Source organism: Balaenoptera musculus, chromosome 16, assembly GCF_009873245.2.
Source record: "Balaenoptera musculus isolate JJ_BM4_2016_0621 chromosome 16, mBalMus1.pri.v3, whole genome shotgun sequence".
Lineage (NCBI taxonomy): Eukaryota > Metazoa > Chordata > Mammalia > Artiodactyla > Balaenopteridae > Balaenoptera > Balaenoptera musculus.
The window spans coordinates 37464011-37482619 of record NC_045800.1 but is presented as its reverse complement, the minus strand read 5'-3'; the positions used below and the strand labels follow the sequence as shown (position 1 = coordinate 37482619).

Genomic DNA, 18609 nt, shown 5'->3' with positions numbered 1-18609 from the left:
GAAGTGATAAGGTAAAGGCAAAGAACTTTAGTTTCTAAGTGGCAAATTATAGGAAGGCAAATATATGAGGGAAACTAATGGAAGATAATAGCCTGCTTATAAGGTTTTTTAAGTATATTTTTCTGTTTGTGTCTCTGGGCTGATTAGGGACTAGAGTTGTCTCAGGTGAGTAACTTCTGTCCTTCCTGGTAGAGGAGGAGAGACATTTTTTTCAGGCAGATGGGGGAGAGCAGAGAGCTTTCCTTATATCTGCTTCTTTTCAACTGCCTTTAGCTCAAAATAGTCCTATGGCAAGGTGGCATATTTGGGGGTGGCATATTCTGCTACCCTTCAGTGAAACAAAGCAGACATTTTCCCCAAACCTCATGCAGCTTACAATCTAGTGAGAAAGACAGTAAAACAAATACACAGTCAATTAAAGGTCAGCTTTCCCCATGAAGATGTTTGAAATTTAATTCATTGTCAAACTGTGCCAAGTAGTTTCTCTTGTTTTATGCCATTTTGTTTGAAGTACTATTGATTCAGTCATTTGCTGGTATTGACACTTCTCCAAAGAAGATATACAGATTGCCAACAAACACATGAAAGGATGCTCAACATCACTAATCATTAGAGAAATGCAAATCAAAACTGCAGTAAGGTATCACCTCACACCAGTCAGAATGGCCATCATCAAAAAATCTACAAACATTAAATGCTGGAGAGGGTGTGGAGAAAGGGGAACCCTCTTGCACTGTTGATGGGAATGTAAATTGATACAGCCACTATGGAGAACAGTATGGAGGTTCCTTAAAAAACTAAAAGTAGAACTACCATATGACCCAGCAATCCCACTACTGGGCATATACCCTGAGAAAACCATAATTCAAAAAGAGTCATGTACCACAATGTTCATTGCAGCTCTATTTACAATAGCCAGGACATGGAAGCAACCTAAGTGTCCATCGACAGATGAATGGATAAAGAAGATGTGGCACATATACACAATGGAATATTACTAAGCCATAAAAAGAAACGAAATTGAGTTATTTGTAGTGAGGTGGATGGACCTAGAGTCTGTCATACAAAGTGAAGTAAGTCAGAAAGAGAAAAACAAATACCGTATGCTAACACATATATATGGAATCTAAAAAAAAAAATGGTTATGAAGAGCCTAGGGGCAGGACAGGAATAAAGACGCACATGTAGAGAATGGACTTGAGGACACAGGGAGGGGGAAGGGGGAAGCTGGGACGAAGTGAGAGAGTAGCATTGACATATATACACTACCAAATGTAAAATAGATAGCTAGTGGGAAGCAGTCGCATAGCACAGGGAGATCAGCTCGGTGTTTTGTGACCACCTAGAGGGGTGGGATAGGGAGGGTGGGAGGGAGGGAGACACAAGAGGGAAGAGATATGGGGATATATGTATATGTATAGCTGATCCACCTTATTATAAAGCAGAACCTAACACACCATTGTAAAGCAATTATACTCCAATAAAGATGTTAAAAAAAAAAGAAAAAAGAAATATTAAAAGAATGCTAAAGGATCTGAGAGACCGCCTGTAGCAATCATCTTTGATTATGACATTTTATTAATAGACAATGCACAACAAATAATGTTTTTAAAAGGAAAATTAAGGAACCAATGTTATTGTTTTTTCATTCTTGTGTGCGTCTGGGGGGAGGATGTATTAATTTCCTATTGTGGCTCTGATAAATTACCACAAACTTGGTGGCTTAAAACCACACTAATTTATTATCTTACGGTTCTAGAGATGAGAAGTCTGAAATTGGTTTCACTGGCCTGAAATCAAGGTGTTGGCACAGCCAAATTCCCTCCAGAGGCTCTAGGGGACAATTCTTTTGGTACCTTTTCCAGATTCTGGAGGCTGCCTGTATTTCCAGGTACGGACCCCTAATCCACAGAAAATACAAGTCCCCAGGGAATTCCCAGAAATATTGGGCAAGGCTTTGGATTTCTACTGAAATTCTATAGGAAATGAAGTGAGCAAAATTTATATCATTGAGGGGCAGGCATCAGAGTTACACAGAAGCAATCTTCACAATTTCCTTATCACTGAAACAAGAGGTTTATTAGAGTAACAAAAACATAACTTAAAGTGCTTGTGTTGGTGGGAGGAGGCTGTAAGGTACTAAAATAAGTGTAACCACTGCCAACTCCCCTGAGTCAGAAATATTAAAAGTAAATAATTATTGGATAAGTGGTCAATTCTCAACTAGGCAGTTTTTCCCAGGTATTGTTATACAACGTTTGTACCCAGAAAGCAGAGCTCATTAATGTAAAATAAATCTCTGGATTATGTAATGTGTTTGTGTGAGATGTGTTTGACAATCTCCAGAGATCACATTTACTTAGTGTATCTTATAACCTAATACCACCTCTCTCTTCCATCCTTCCCAACTCTGGAAGAGATCTCTGCACTTCCCGGAGGTCAGTAAAACTAAAATTTGTGACAGCCTGGATGTCTGCAGAGAAAAACAACAAGCAGCAAATCCAGGAAAACAGATGCTCTTTGGTACTAAAGATACTACTGCCAAACTTACAAATGAATATACCCAGGGATTACCAAGAGGTCTCTTTAAACTGACAGCTGAATTTCAGGAGCTTGTTACTCCCATGGAAATGACTGACAGAACCTCAGTCGGTGTCCTTATTTAGAGGTCCCCCCAAGTGCCCAGCGGGGGTCTCTCATGTACCCTAAATCCAGCCAAGCCATAGCTCCTGCCGTTCACTACTATTATAGGTGCCCCAGCCCAAGTCTTTGCTAATTGCTGTCTACACACCACCACAGGCTCTGCCTCCTTGAGGATCATCCTGCCCACCAATGTCTCCATTCCCACGATGCTGCCAGAGCTGGAACTGCATTGGGACTAAAAGCCTCTACCCTACAGCCTGCCCCAGCTTGAACTGCCCACCCTCAGTCTGTCTCCATAGCTCTGTATCTTGTCCCCAGCCAGACCAAATGTGATACAGCCACCTCCACTTTGAAGCCCACGCTGAAGGGAGTAGGCCTTCACTGCCATTGCCCTGGATATCAATCTTTTCACCCAGGCCATCTGTTGAACTCCAGTACCACCCCCAACTTCCCTTGATCTGTATCCACTTTCCCTCTCCTACCTAAAGTCCACCTCCTCTCTCTTTCGGGCTGTGCTGGGAAGACTAATTCAAATAAATTAGGTATATACATGAGGGTATTACTTACATGGTTCTCAACTGTGGGGAAGAGGGAAGAGGAGGATTTTGCCCCTCGGGACCAAAAAAAACAACAACAAAAGTTGGATTTGGCATTATATGGAGAGTTTCATTTGTCACAACTGCGGGGTGCTACTGACATCTAGTGGAGAGATGCAAGATTGCTGCTTAAACATCCTAAACTGTCAATAGTGCCAAGGTTGAGAAACTCTGGCTTATATCTATTCCTTGGAAGAGTTATTACTTAAGTTTCAGTTTCCCAAGCAGATTTTTGACCAGTTGCCATGTTTCATGTTCTATTTCTCTTTTTCTCTAGTTGCTGTGTTTCACAGGTTGATGAGAATAAATTCAGAAGGTAATACATGATTAATTTTCCCAAGAATCCACCCAATCCAACAGTCTGTGAAAAAAAGACTGATACTCAAATTCCATCCAGTACTTTCACCATGTTCAACACCTACTCAACAGTCGGGTCTTCGCTTCTTCTCAATCCTGAAAGTGTATATTCCTTTAAAATTTTTATAGACGGTTTTTGTCTTTCTGAATTTGAATTCCTAAACAACATAAGTTGATAACCAGGATCTTTTTTTCCCTTTTGATTTTTATCATTGATTGTTTAGTTGCTGCCCACGCAAACCTTAATAAGCAAAGACTATCTCCTGGCCCAGATACAGCTAAAAGAAAGGAAAGGAAAGGAGTAGGAACAAGGAAGCAGAAACACTACCTACGCACTGGAAATTTTTTTCAAACAGAGCTCTATTAAATGTTCTACATCCTTAGGAAGGAGGAAATTCTGGGCTTATTTTTCTACCTCCAAATAAACCATTCAGTACTTTTTCTAAAATGTGGCTTCCCACTTAAACATTACAACAGCCTACACGCCCACCGCATCCACATTACCGCTCCGGCCTCACTTCTTAGGACGTTTTCCCTGCTCTCTGCACTCCAACCACACCATCTGCGCTTGCCAAGTATGCTTGCATCTACAGGCCTTTGCACTTAACCGTTCCCCCAGCCTGGAACGCTCTTCCTTAGTCCCATATCTACAGTGCTCACTCGTTCACCCCCTTCAGATCTTTGCTCAACTGTCACGTTCTCAGTGAAACCTTCCCTCACCAAGATATTTATAACAGCAAAACACCTTGCACTCCAACCTTCTCTCTGCTTTTTCTCCATAGCACCACGTAACAAAAATGTTTTATACGTTCTTTATCTTTACCTCTCACACTAGAAATTAACTCCAAACAAACAGGAGAGTAATAAAATCACAAACGCACAACTAACTACACTTCTGTACCTACACTGTTAGCCATGTTTAACGTGATTCTGGGGAAGCAAGAACTGACTTTATCTACAGGCCCCTTTTCCCAGCAAAACCGAATGAAAAAGTCAGCACTTTTAAAACTAGTGACCACATAGTAGAAACTACATCACTGTCTGTTCATTTGAAAGCAAAGTGACTAGGATGGTATAAAAGTGATAAGCTGGTACCTTTTAAACGTTTCGATGATGAACATGTTTTCTCAAAGTTTAAGAATTATCTCCACTCTCTGTGCACAACCAGAAACAAAATGCAGAAGACGGTGAACGGGGTAGGGCTTGCCCCTTGTCTCTTTTATTCCCATCTATATTGACAGGGCCTTCAGCAATGTCTGGCTCTTAGCAGTTATTTAATAAAACTTGTTGAAGGAATGAATGATTGAATTCGAAGGGGACAAAATTTTTAGTGTATCGGCATTCGCTATTTTCCTCTTAGATTCCTAATACCACCTCATCTTTATTGGGACCTTATTATAGGAAGCTCGGTTGGCAAGGGCATGGAAGGCAAGGGAACTTTCATACAATTGTGGGTGGGGGGGGGTGTATAAACATCTTTGCAAAGCTATTCGGCAATAGCTACCAAAATGTTGAATGTATACACATTTTGGCCCCCAAATTTCTCCGGATTTACCCAATGGAAATCATGGCACAAGTGCACGGCACTGCACCTGTGTTGGCTGAATCAAGACTTGAGTTCCAGCCTAGGACGCAGAAAGCTGGAAAGAGCATCGCCTCCACCCAACCAAAATAACGCTGAGCAATCTCCTGTCATTTTAGTTAAAACAACAACAACAAACAACAACCCCCAAGAAAGCTAATCTAGAGGCAAGTGGACTCAGCGAGGCGGGTGAGAGCCAACACCGAAGTCTCGAGGCCCAGCTGTAAATTCCACCCCGAACGACCCCGCGCTGCGCAAACCTCTCATTGCGACTCCTCAGCCGGCTCCGGGGCCCACTCAACTAGCTCTTCCAGAAGTTTCTGTTTCCCGGAGCTGGACTCCGCCTAGTCGGGGGTCAGATTCACTTTCTAGTTTCCTCTTCCCGCTCGGGTCCTGCCTTGAACAAAGCGGCCGCCCGCGCGCGCGGACTAGCGCTGCGGTCATCTTGCTCGCGCGCGCGCACACGCACGCGGCCGCTCAGTCCGCGCAGCAGCCGAGCGCTGAGGAGAGAGGCGGAGAGGACCGGCGCCTCCCGAGACGGCCGCAGAGCCCAGCCACCATGAGGTGAGGGCTTCTGCCCGCTTCTTCTCCCCAACTCCATGGGGCCTTTGTGGCACACCCGCGTTTCTCGCGTATTCCGCTTCCAGCGCAGCGCTGCGGCCTTTGAAGGGGCCGAGCCTGGCCGCCGGGCGTCTGCGTTGGGGACGCTCCCCGGGAGCCCCGTCCGGGCCCGGGACGGCTGAAGGCGGGCCTGCTGGGGAGGGTGGCCGAGCGGACCCTTCTTTCGAGCCCCGGGCGTCCGCGGTCGGGACTGTCGGGCCGGGGGGCGGCGGGGCTGGGGGTGCCGGGCGATGCGTCCCGCGGGCCTGTCACATCCCCGCGGCTCCGGTCGTCGCCGCCCCGGGGCCGGTGCGGGCGGCTTCTGCGTGGCCGGTCCCCGCAGGCCGCAGCCCCCGGCGTCACACGCGTCCGCTCCTGCCATTTTGCCTTCTGATTCCTGGGTCTGACTTCTCCCCCTCCTTTGTACCGTGGACAGATGGTTCTTGTTCCACGCCATCCACCGTTTTATGAGGCTTTCTCTCTCCGTCTCCTTGACTGGCGTGTGGTGGGTGGTCCTTGGCTGACCCATGTAATGCGGTCCCCTGCCCTGCACGTGGGTAGTTAACAGTCTCCATTGGGAAGCTGAGGAGTGGGAGATTCCGATCTTGGGCCCCTGAAGCCCGTAGAGCCCTTTGTTCTAAATCCTGACGTTGACCACCTACGAGTTGGGTGACCCAAAGCAAAGTTTCTTCAGTTCGGTGAATCTGTTTCTTATCTGTAAAAATTGATAGCGTCCGTCTCTTAGGACTGTAGAAGGGCTTGTTGACTGATGCCTGGCACTTAATATTTGCAAATGTTGACTATAAAAAGATTTAATAAATGCCTCACTTCTACCGTTTGTAAGAAGGGAGGGAGGTGGGAAGTATGAGGAAGGGGCCTGAAGAAATAGGGAAGGAAAGGCGGGTGCGCTGTATGTGGATGCAGGTTGGTGTGGAAGAGGGGTGGACCCCATTGGGCGCCAACTGTCTCCCAAGGAAAATGAAAGACTACTCCTTCCTGGCAAAAAACAAAAACAAACAAAAAAACACCCCACCCCCCCAAAACACACACAAAATTACCTGAAGATAGATGTTGCCTCTTCAGACACAATAGCCTCTCTCTGCCAGCTTCCCAGAGACAAAGTTTAAAAATTAAGTAGACATAGTTGAAAAAGTAAAACTTGTCATAGTGTCCAGTTGTGCATAAATCCCATAGAGTGTGGGCACAGCACTCACATGGCTAACGGAATGTCCCTTGGAGATCTCACAGCTGCATCATAACGCCTGGGGCAGCCCTCCCTCCTCATCGTCCTTGCGCAGAGGCAGATGTTCATTTTACTCTGTGGTTGGGCGGAGGGCTGGTAAGCCCATGTTGAATAGGGAAGACTGAAGTGGCAGAAAGTTTGGAGCCATTAGCAAGATGGGAAGAACTAACAGGAATTCCCTCATCTGAAATTCAGGTGCTTTTTTTTTTTTTTTAATGCTAGGCTCATGCCTCTGGGCTGGAAATGCCAGAAGCTACCAGTATCTAACTGCATTCACTCAACAAATATTTATTATTGAGTTTCTCTTATATGCCTGAAATCATAGATTCTGGGGACACAGAGGTGAAACACATAAAACTGGAGTAAGGTCCTTATTCTCATTTAAATGGGGGAAATAGACAACCAAGAATAAATGAGTAAATAATCAACATAATTCAGAAAGTGATAAGAGCTATAAGGAAAATAAAATAGGGCTAAGAGAGTGACCTAGAACGGAGGGGGTTATTTTAGATAGCTCTACCACAGGCGGCCTCTTGGGTAAGGAATATTTGAGCTGAGTTAAAGGAAGGAGCTAGTCATACAAAGATTTAGGAGCAGAGCTTTTTAAGTAGAGTAAAAACAACAGGTGTAAAAGTCCTTGAACTTGATATGTTCAAGATAGGAAGAAGGTCAGTATGTCTAAAACACAGATAATGAGGAGGAGAGTAGGAGAAGACAAGGTTGGGTGGGTAGACAAGTCCAGCTCCTTTAGGGACTTGGAAGACATGGCAAAGGCTAGATTAAAATCTAAGGGTGTTGGGAAGCTATTGGGAGATTTTAAACCAGGAGACTGATGTAATCTGGTTTACATTTTCAAAAGTTTACTAATACTGTATGGGGACCAAGAGTGGAAACAGAGAGCAGATTTTTGCCACTGCTCAAAGGAAAGGTAATAGTCTTTCCTATTTTCCTAGACTAGCAGAATAGCAGTGGAAATGGAAAAAAGTGGATGGATTTGAGATGTATTTGGGTGATAGAATTAACAGGACTTCCTATTGGATTGGATGAGAGGTTGAAAGAAGAATAGGAATCAAAGATTACTCCTACGTTATTTGGCCTGTGGGACTAAGAGGTACCAAACAAGGTGGGGAAAACTAAGGGAGGAACAGGCTCAAGCAACCCAGATTTCTATAATTTCTATATTTACTTGAGATGCCAACTGAACTTCTAATTGAAGATGTAAACTAAAAATTAGATAAGTCTGGAATTCAGGGGAGAGATCAGAGATAGAAGAAATACCTTGGAAGATCATCAGCATATACATCTTTGGATTATGGAAAAAAAGGTATTTTAATTCCCTTACATTAATAATGATGATAATTATATCTTTGATAACTAAGATTTTTGTCCTTCCTTCAGATCACTTTTAATACATTTCCACCCAGCTCTTTTGTTATTTGAAAGGATCATTAATCACCCTCTCTGCCGCTCCACAGCGTGTCTAGTGAGAAGCAGCTCCATCTCAGAACAACTCCAACCATGCAGAATGCTATGACTTCAGACTGAGGGCTCGTATTTGAAACCATTGTTTTCTTATCCTGAGACCTTTAACTGTCTGACATGTCTTTTCCAACGGGCAGTTACACAACCTCTTACCTGCTCTTTAAGCTGCTCTAAAATCTCTTGTTTTCTTTTAAGTCCTTCCCAGGCAAAGTGAATTTTACATACATTAGACATATCCTATATTTTAAAGCAAACTATTCTTTTAAAAAAAAAAAAACTCCAATTTTTATGTGAAAGAGGTAGTATAACATTATGGTTAAAAGGCATAACCTTTTGTTTAAGTCAGGCAGAACTAGGTTTGAATCTGTGCTTGGACACTTTATAGCTGTGTAACCTTGGACATGTAATTTAAACTCTGTTTCCCAGTCCTCATCCATAAAATTGTGAAAATAATAAGACATTGTTGTGAAAATAATAAGACATTGTTATAAAAATTAAATGTAATTTGTGTAAAGTACTTGGCACACTGCCTGACATGTGCAGTGTGGCAAGTGAATGGTTTTGGGGGGTGTTTTTGTTTGACCTCTCATCTGATTCTAGAAATATATTGTACAAGTGTAACATTTATACTGTTGAGCTGAATCTGTAGTGAACCTAGGTCTTATGCATAAAGTTGTTTTCTCAAATATATCCTTGTTTGCCATTTAATTTAGCCCTCACTGTGAATAAAATAGGGAAAATTTCAAGTTAGAGTAGAGGTCTAGCCTGTTGGGCTTGAGGCTTTTTTATACATTAAGCTCTATAGGCCCAGTGTCTTTAACTGTCCTGTCCCATGCAGTAACCACTAGTCATACGTGACTATTCAAATTAATTAAAAGTAAATAAAATATAAAAAGCAGTTCATTGGTCATCCTAGCCACATTTCAAGTGATCAGTGGTCACGTGTGGGTAGTGTCTATCACATTGTGCAGCACAGATAAGAACATTCCTATCGTGGCAGGAAGTTCTATTAGAAAGCTGTGGTCTAGAACCTGCAATCACTAAAATGTGGGACCTGTATATATGTGTTTATATGTATATACAGACCACACGAGAAAGAGAATAAATATGAAAATACTATAAAATTAAAATTAGTAATTATAAGTGAACATAAATGTAATATAACTAAATATAATATTAAGTTAGCTATTAATGTTTAAATTTAGTATTTATAAAAATTAGAAAACATTTCATGAAGTATATGATAAAATTATAAATATGAAGTGGTTTTATTTTTCTAACCACTACTACTAATTGTGTAATTAATCCAGTTCTCTGACTCTTCTGCCACTTTTGGCTATTAGGACAGCCTCTTTCCAGTTCCTAAGGACTCAGCCCAATTCATTTTAAAACCTCAATCTCATATTTGATTCAAAGCACTCTTCTCTTCCTTCCCAACTCCCAGAAAATATTGATAAAGGTGCTGTGAAGAATAGGAAAATGTGATAGACTAGGCTTTAGGGTGGCAGGCAAGGTGGAGATGCAGCTTCAGCTAAAGTGGTCAGGGGTAGCCTTCTTTGAAGAGCTGAGATTTGAGCCAAGACCAGAATTAAGAGAATAAGTAAACCCTAGTACTCTCTTAGGAAGAATTCACAGAGTGAGGGAATAAAAAGCAGGTACAAATGCCCTGATGTAGGTGCCTACTGGGCATAAGAAATAATAAACAATAAACTTCTGTAAAGGCTTGTATGACTGGGGTGCAGTGAGCATGAGGAAAGTGGTACAAAATGAGGTTAGAGAAGTAGACATGGGCCAGATGGTAAAGGGCATAGTAACCATGGTTAGGAGTTTGGGGCTGGAGATAAAGATTTGAGTATTATTAACAATGTATAGTTTCACTCCGCTTCATATTCCATCCTTCTCACAATTATCCCCGTCTCTCCCACAAGCATCATTTTCTCCCTTAATACTGGATCATTTCCCTTTGACATATCATTAAGTCATTAAAAATACGATTGAAAAAATTTTTGACCATTTCCTCAGATTTGCCTCTGTTTCTCTACTCCCTTCATAGTAAAATTCCTTGAAGGAGTGACCTGTATTCCCCATATCCACTTCTTCTCTTCTTCCCATTATCCCCTCAACCCACTCCAGTAATATTTTCATCCCTACTGCTCTGTTAAAACATCAAGTTCCTCCACAACTTTACTCCTCCCAAAACAGTGATCTCTGTCCTCATTTTCTCAGCCTCTTAGGATCATTGTGCACATTAAACATTTATCTCTCTTTTTTCGAAATCAACATTTTCTTCCTTAGGCTTTCATGACACCAGATTTCTTGGTTTATCTGCTCCCCTACTGATTATTAAGATTAGAAAGGGGCAGTTGAGTTGAAGTAAGATCTCAACAGTGAAAAGGAGGAAGTCATAAAGGATCTGAGGGCAGAATGGTCTAAGCCAGTGCTTCTCAACCAGGGTGATTTTTGCCCCCCCAGGGGACATTTGGTGATATCTGGAGACAGTTTTGGTTGTCACCACTGGAGGAATGCTAGTTATATCTACTGGGTCAAGGCCAGGGATGCTACTAAATATCCTGCAATGCGCAGGTCAGCCCCAACAAAAAGAATTCCTTGACAATCATAACTAAAGTACACCACCACCACCACCACCACCACCACATAATCCCATTACTCTGATTTTTTTTTTCTTAACACTTATTACTGTCTGGAATTATGTTGTCCGTTGATTTGTTTACATGTTTATTTTCTGTCAACCCCTTTTGTTCCCTCCTCTCCTGTAATAGAATTACCATGAAGAAAAGGCCTTTTTCTATCTTGCTCATTACTGTATTCACTACAACCAGCATATTGCCTGGCATGTATGACATGAGGTGATCAATAAATGTTTCCCTTTTTTTTTAAATTTATTTGGCTGCATTGGGTCTTAGTTGCGGCATGCGGGATCTTTCGTTGGGGCACGCGGGCTCTTTATTGCGGCGTGCGGGTTTCTCTCTAGTTGTGGTGCGTGGGCTCCAGAGTGTGCGGGCTCAGTAGTTGCGGCGTGCGGCCTTAGTTGCCCCACAGCATGTGAGATATTAGTTCCCCAACCAGGGATCGAACCTGCGTCCCCTGCATTGGAAGGCGGATTATTAACCACTGGACCACCAGGGAAGTACCCAATAAATGTTTCTTGATAGAAATACTATAGTTCCATAACCATTGATACAAATATGCATACATACATGTAAGGAGGAGAGTCCTGTGCACAGCATAAAGGGAAATACACACACACTGTACATTATTCATCCGATAATTAGAATATTTCCCTCTTTGAGGGAAGCCTTAAGTAGCTTTTTTTTTTTTCTGTAAATTTCTTTCAACCCTTAATTGTGGCCAATTGTAGATTTAGAAAGTCTTTCCTAACTGCCTCACCACTACCATCAGCAAAACAAACAAAACTAGGTATATGAATCAGGATTTTGTCAGTTGCAGACAGGAGAAACCCAGTTCAAACTGGCTTAAGCAAAAAGAGAGATTATTTCCTTAAAAAAGTAGAAGTCCAGGGATGGACAGGGTGATCCAGGTATTTAGTCAGCACCACAGGCAATCTGTCTTTATTCCTGTCTAAGCCCTGCTTTCCTCTATGTTTGATTCTTTCTCAGGCAGGCTGTCCCCAAGAGTTTGGAAAGATGGCCACCAGTAACTCCAGCTTATATTCTACAAGCTTAAAATTTTTGGAAGAGAGTTCCAGCAAAGCCCCATTTCAGCAAAATTATATTTTAATTGGATTATCTCTGAATATATCACTGGGTCCGAGGAATGGCTGGAATATATGTGCTTTCCTACAGACTGGAGGAAAGTGTAGACAGCCTGTCTCAAATCACATGGACTGAGAGTAGGGGGAGATGTTCCACCAAATGAAGGCCCCAGATGTCCACAACACTGGACTATGTGCCCTTCCTGAGTCACTTCCGTGGAACTTTATTGGAATGCTGAGTTGTAATTGACTGTGTACTTAGTGTACTTACAAGCTCTGTATAAGCGGGGCTGTGTCTTATTCAGTTACATCCCCAGGGTTATTCAGAGGATCTTGCACATAAAAGCCTTTCGGTAATGAATAAATACTTCCTGTCCCTTCCTTTCCCCTTCATCTTCCTAGTTTCAGAGATGAAACTAGGCCCTGCAGAGATAACACTGTGCTTCACACAGAGGGAGTTCAACAAATATTTGTGAAGTGAACATTAAGGGTAATGTTAAGTTAATAATAGGTGCTAGCCTTTATTGTTGCCCACAATCCTAAAGGTCAGAAGGATATAGCACTTAACATCAAAACCTACTAACACTCCTTTTGCTTTTTCCCCATTTTCTCTAAATCTTTGTTGTATCTCAAACTTATACTTTTTCCCATCTCTTGGTATTCCTGTTCCTGTCTGACTCTGTGTCTTGTTTTCTCTGTGGGGTTTCCTTTGTTTGTTTCTTTATTTCTCTGCAAAAATTATATATTCACGTGGCTTCTGTCTCCTTCAGTGTACTTCTTTTTCTTATTTCTCACCTTCTCCTCTTTCCCTTCACTACTCATAATACAGAAAAGAAATTTTTATGTTGTTTATTAACTGTGTATATATCTATTATTATTAATTTTCAGAACTAGTAAATACAATATTTTAAATTCCATTCTCTAAAAATAGGTGGTCCTTGTGGGTTAGTGACTGCCAAAAGGAAATAGATACCCTATAACATAGAAAATGCTGTCATCTCTCCAGAATTGGTTTTACAATAAATAATGTGAATTTAATGAAATATTTCTAGGACATAACTATACTAGTTTCCTCTGTGTATAGAGTTATAGAAACCTAGTGCTTTAACTGTAAGATCAAATAGATAAAATATAGTTCTTTGCTTAACAACCTGTTTAAGATTTAAAAATTTATTATTTCCTTTATTTCTTCAAAAATTAAAAAGGATTTTATCTTTGACAGTGAAATTCCTAAGGACTCATTGAAGGCCATTCTGTTGGAGTTAGAATGTCACTTCACATGGAATTTACTTAAGGAAGACATTGATCTGTTTGATGTAGAAGATACAATTGGGCAACAGCTTGAATTTCTTACCACAAAATCCAGACTTACTCTTTATAACCTGTTGGCCTATGTGAAACACCTAAAGGGCCAAAATAAAGATGCTCTAGAGTGCTTGAAACAAGCAGAAGAAATAATACAGCGAGAACACTCGGACAAAGAAGAAGTACGAAGTCTGGTCACTTGGGGAAACTACGCCTGGGTTTATTATCACATGGACGAGCTTAAAGAAGCTCAGAAGTATATAGACAAGGTAGGGAACGTCTGCAAGAAATTGTCCAGTCCTTCTGACTACAAGTTGGAGCGTCCAGAGATCGACTGTGAGAAAGGGTGGGCACTCTTGAAATTTGGAGGAAAGTATTACCAAAAGGCTAAAGCAGCTTTTGAGAAGGCTCTGGAAGCAGAACCAGACAATCCGGAATTTAACATTGGCTATGCCATCACAGTGTATCGGCTGGATGATTCTGACAGAGAAGGGCCTATAAAGAGCTTTTCTCTGGGCCCCCTGCGGAAAGCTGTTACCCTGAACCCAGATAATTCCTATATTAAGGTTTTTCTGGCGCTGAAACTTCAAGATGTACATGCAGAAGCCGAAGGGGAAAAGTATATTGAAGAAATCCTGGACCAAATATCATCCCAACCTTACGTTCTTCGTTATGCAGCCAAATTCTATAGGAGAAAAAATTCCTGGGACAAAGCTCTTGAACTTTTGAAAAAGGCCTTAGAGGCGACACCAACCTCTTCTTTCCTGCATCACCAAATGGGACTTTGCTATAGGGCACAAATGATCCAAATCAAGAAGGCCACTCGCAACAGACCTAAAGGAAAGGATAAACTGAAAGTTGATGAGCTGATTACATCAGCTATATTTCATTTCAAAGAAGCTGTGGAGCGAGATTCTATGTTTGCATTTGCCTACACGGACCTGGCCAACATGTATGCTGAGGGAGGCCAGTATAGCAATGCTGAAGACATTTTCCAGAAAGCTCTTCGTCTGGAGAACATAACTGATGATCACAAACATCAGATCCACTACCATTATGGCCGCTTTCAGGAATTTCACTGTAAATCAGAAAATACTGCCATCCACCATTATTTAGAAGCCTTAAAGGTCAAAGACAGGTCATCTCTGCGTACTAAACTGACAAGTGCTCTAAAGAAATTGGCTACCAAGAGACTTGGTCACAATGCTTCAGATGTGCAGAGTTTAAGTGCCCTAGGGTTTGTTTACAAGCTGGAGGGAGAAAAGAGGCAAGCTGCTGAGTACTATGAAAGGGCCCAAAAGATAGATCCAGAAAATGCAGAATTTCTTACTGCTCTCTGTGAGCTTCGACTTTCCATTTAAATACATACTCCAGGAAATTAGTTCTAAGCTTTTTTTCCTCCATTTTGGTTTCTTATATTTTTGTTTATTGCTTTAATCCGTTGTTCATTATAGAGCTAATTTTTATTGAATTGTTATTTTGTACCTGGCATCATGCTAAATACTTTATATACGTTATGATGAATCTTTTTTTTTAATTAAAATACAATAATCCATTGAGAAACAGCAAAATTCCGGCTGTTGTAACTTTAAAAAGTATGGTCATTCTGACTTTATATTCTTTATCTCTGCTATTTATAATAATTTTCTGATTAGATTTTGTGAAGTTTTCCATATTACTTCCTTATGCTGCGAGTATAATCCTACACAAGCCTTTGACACCTAAGTCAGGAACAGTCTTTTAGGAGTGCAAAATTATATTAGTTTAAGCACTTAACTATGTAGCTTGCAAAAGACGGAAACTTCAAGTTACAGATGTTCTGACTTTGAGGATATTTAACCATCAACATGATAGTTACCTGAAGAATCCTCTTTGTTGGAAGAAAAAAGTTTATAATAGAAGTTTGTCATCCCTGATGACTTCAGTAAAAGGAGAAAACACTAGAACATGAGAAAAAAAGATTTCCCCATATACAGAACTTCAGGGACCCATGAGAAATCCAAAGTATTACCTCCCAAAATATTCATTAAGTAGCTAGAAATAGTGATGAGGAAAAAAATGAATAATGGAAAATCATTAGTTTCAAATTTTTCTAGTTCTTTTAACTAGAAGAATAAACCTAAAGTTAATCTAGATGGAATTAATTTTATTCCTTCCAATTAAAATTGCAGTATTTTTAGGTTAAAATCATTGAGATAAAAAAGCGGACCAATTGAGAAATTGGGAGAAATGATAAACAAATGGGTAAAGTAGATGCCCCCAACCTACATCCCTAGATTACCAAGATTTCAGTGATTTAGTTTTGGGTCTGGACTGGTTGGAATTCTCACCTACACAATTTCTGGCCTTTGGTTAACTGTTTTAGTATTACAAAGTTACTTCTATGAAGCTTTTCCTTTTGTCTGAAGTTTTCAGATTGACATGTTTTCCTGTAGATCCTCTAGGAATAGTTAAGCCCTATTTTCAGTTTTAATATCCACTTTGAAGGGTCACTGCTTAAGGGCTTTTATCCCAGAGGACTTTTTAAATTGGGATGTTGCTAAAAGTGGCTTCTTTAATGTTGTTTCCTTGATTATAGACTACACAATTATATTTACCACCACAGTGTTAGTGGAAAAATATGCCATACGATTTAATTCTCCGTACCTTCCTTCAATGTAGCTCTTAAAACTACTGTAATATATACTGTATATATTCTCCATACCTCCTAAAACTACTGTGTGTGTTTTTTACTTTTTGTTACTATTTTTATTTTTTAAATTTCTATTATAGTTTTGATTATTATAGAAGTAATGAATTCTCATTGTAAAATTTCAAACAATACAGAAGTATATGAATTTAAAAGAGCACTTCCTTCACCCTACCCCAATTCCACATGCCCAAGGTAAACTGTTAATAACTTGATAGGTATCCCTCCAGATATTTTTTTCTCAGCATATTCAAACATACATAAATACTGCAGTGTATCTCATGAGTTAAATTTTTTTAAATGTTTGTTTTACTTATCTCCCTGCTGGTTTTATTTATTTCGCTGATTTCACTTGTTTATTCAAGAATTAAGGACAGGCAAGGGAATGATCTTTAAGTATTTCAGTAATTCAGGACCGAAGTCCTAACCTATCAGTAGAAGCATTTGTCCTGTTTTGCAGCAAATAGCTTATTTTGCAGCAAGTCATTTTCTGCCATTGGGAATAAAGTTACGATTAAGGTTATGTTCCCAAGTAGAGATTTCATACGCAATAAAATTACAGTTGTGATATCAAAACAAAGATACAACTATACAAGCCTCTCTATTTAAACATTAGACTTTAAGGTCTATTAAGTGATTTTAAAATCCACTAGATATTAAAATATTGAAATATATAAGAAGCATAACATACTAAGAAAGTATAAAATCAGCATATGAATAATACAACTGTATAAGTTGAACTAAAATTAATATTTATAATAACTTTAAATTTTGTCAGTATTGTGCTTGCCTTCCTAAACTTTATAACTATTTAGAGATACTTTCATAGACTCTTCGGTTTAAAAAAGACCTCAAAATTCACCTTTATTAATTAACCATCAAAATTTGAAGGTTGAATTATCTTCCTAAATGATAATTTTGTCTTCAGATTGTCCTTATTCTTAGAAATTTGGGACTTCCCTGGTGGTGCAGTGGTTAAGAATCCACCTGCCAATGCAGGGGACACAGGTTAGATCCTTGGTCCAGGAAGATCCCACATGCCGCAGAGCAACCAATCCCGTGCACCATGACTACTGAGCCTGTACTCTAGAGCCCGCGAGCCACAACTACTGAAGCCCGCACGCCTAGAGCCCGTGCTCCACAACAAGAGATGCCACCACAATGAGAAGCCCGCGTACCACAACGAAGAGTAGCCCCCGCTCACCACAACCAGAGAAAGCCCGTGCATAGTGATGAAGACCCAATGCAGCCAAAAATAAATAAATTTATTTAAAAAATAAAATTTGTTTCTGCCATTTAACTGAAGACTTCTAGCGTGTAGTTTACACATTTTGGTCTATCCTTAGGAACTTCAATGATCTAATGCTTTTTAGAGATGACATTTTGTATTAGTTAAATCTCTTAATTGCAAATCAAAAAACTCAGCTAAACTGACCTAAGCAAAAATGAAAATATAATGACTGATGTAATTTAATAGTCCAGGGGCAGCACTAATTTCAGATAAATTTGAAGGAACAAATGAATCACCAAATACATATGGCTGTTACGTGAAGTCAAGTGACACTGAGTAGCCAAATACCAAATGTCTACTACACATATCTTAAAGTAATTGAAGACAATTGTCCTATGTCCCCTGAAACTTAAGTTAAACATTCCATTTCCTTTCACCCACCCCCATAAGACATATTGAAGTCTCCTCCCCATCATGGTTATTTTGAATTTTCTCCAAATTGTCTTTATCCTTTGGCAATGGTTTGTGCCCAGGGTTTAACTTCATACCTAAAGTGAGGTTTTAGGACTCTGGTAGACTGATCCCTTATCTTTTCTATGAACTATATGTATATTAATGTAGCCAAAATAATAATAACCACTTCCTATCTACTTATGTGTAGGTTTTTCTACACATGCCATTTTAAGGCATGGCTTTCATATCCTGTACCTGACCATTTGGCTTTTGAAAGTGTTTTATGTTACTTGGTAGCATTCAGCACTTCAATTCAGATGACTCATATCTCTTAAAGAAATTATACAAATATTTGTATATAAGATGCTATCCATTGCAAATGACAGAAAATAGAAAACCTGGCATAAGCTGTCTTTAAACCAGTAAGAAACAAAAGTAAATCGTGTTTTCAAACAAGGCTTAATCTTTTCAAAGTACTGTGACCAAGACACAATCACTCTCTCTACTTCTCAGCACTGATTTATCAAATTTGGCTCCATTCTGAGAAAACTCCCTTTGTGATCCTAAGATGGCTGCCACACGCACTCTTGTCTCTATGCAGTGGAAAAGAGCGCATCTCCTCCCCGAACCATCTGAGAAGTCCAGGTTTGCAGTGTGATAGGACCGTCTTAGGTTATGGAACCATTTTCAAATAA

General features: G+C 40.3%; 2 protein-coding genes across 3 annotated transcripts in view; one reads left to right on the top strand and one right to left on the bottom strand.

The window, feature by feature from the left end:
- The window catches only part of LIPA (lipase A, lysosomal acid type), a 107608-nt gene extending 101974 nt beyond the window's left edge, over window positions 1–5634 (bottom strand). Inside the window, exon 1 of one of the 2 annotated variants that reach the window (XM_036828041.1) lies at window positions 5439–5634. The gene's annotated coding sequence lies outside the window, so the exon portion shown is untranslated. The remainder of the gene's footprint in view (window positions 1–5438) is intronic. The other variant, XM_036828038.1, reaches the window with a different exon arrangement.
- IFIT5 (interferon induced protein with tetratricopeptide repeats 5) lies at window positions 5582–16542 on the top strand. Its single transcript, XM_036828042.1, has 2 exons — window positions 5582–5742; window positions 13459–16542. Exons 1-2 carry the CDS (start codon window positions 5738–5740, stop codon window positions 14900–14902), a joined length of 1449 nt encoding a protein of 482 aa, XP_036683937.1. The 5' UTR covers window positions 5582–5737; the 3' UTR covers window positions 14903–16542.
- The last annotated feature ends 2067 nt before the right edge of the window (window positions 16543–18609 follow it).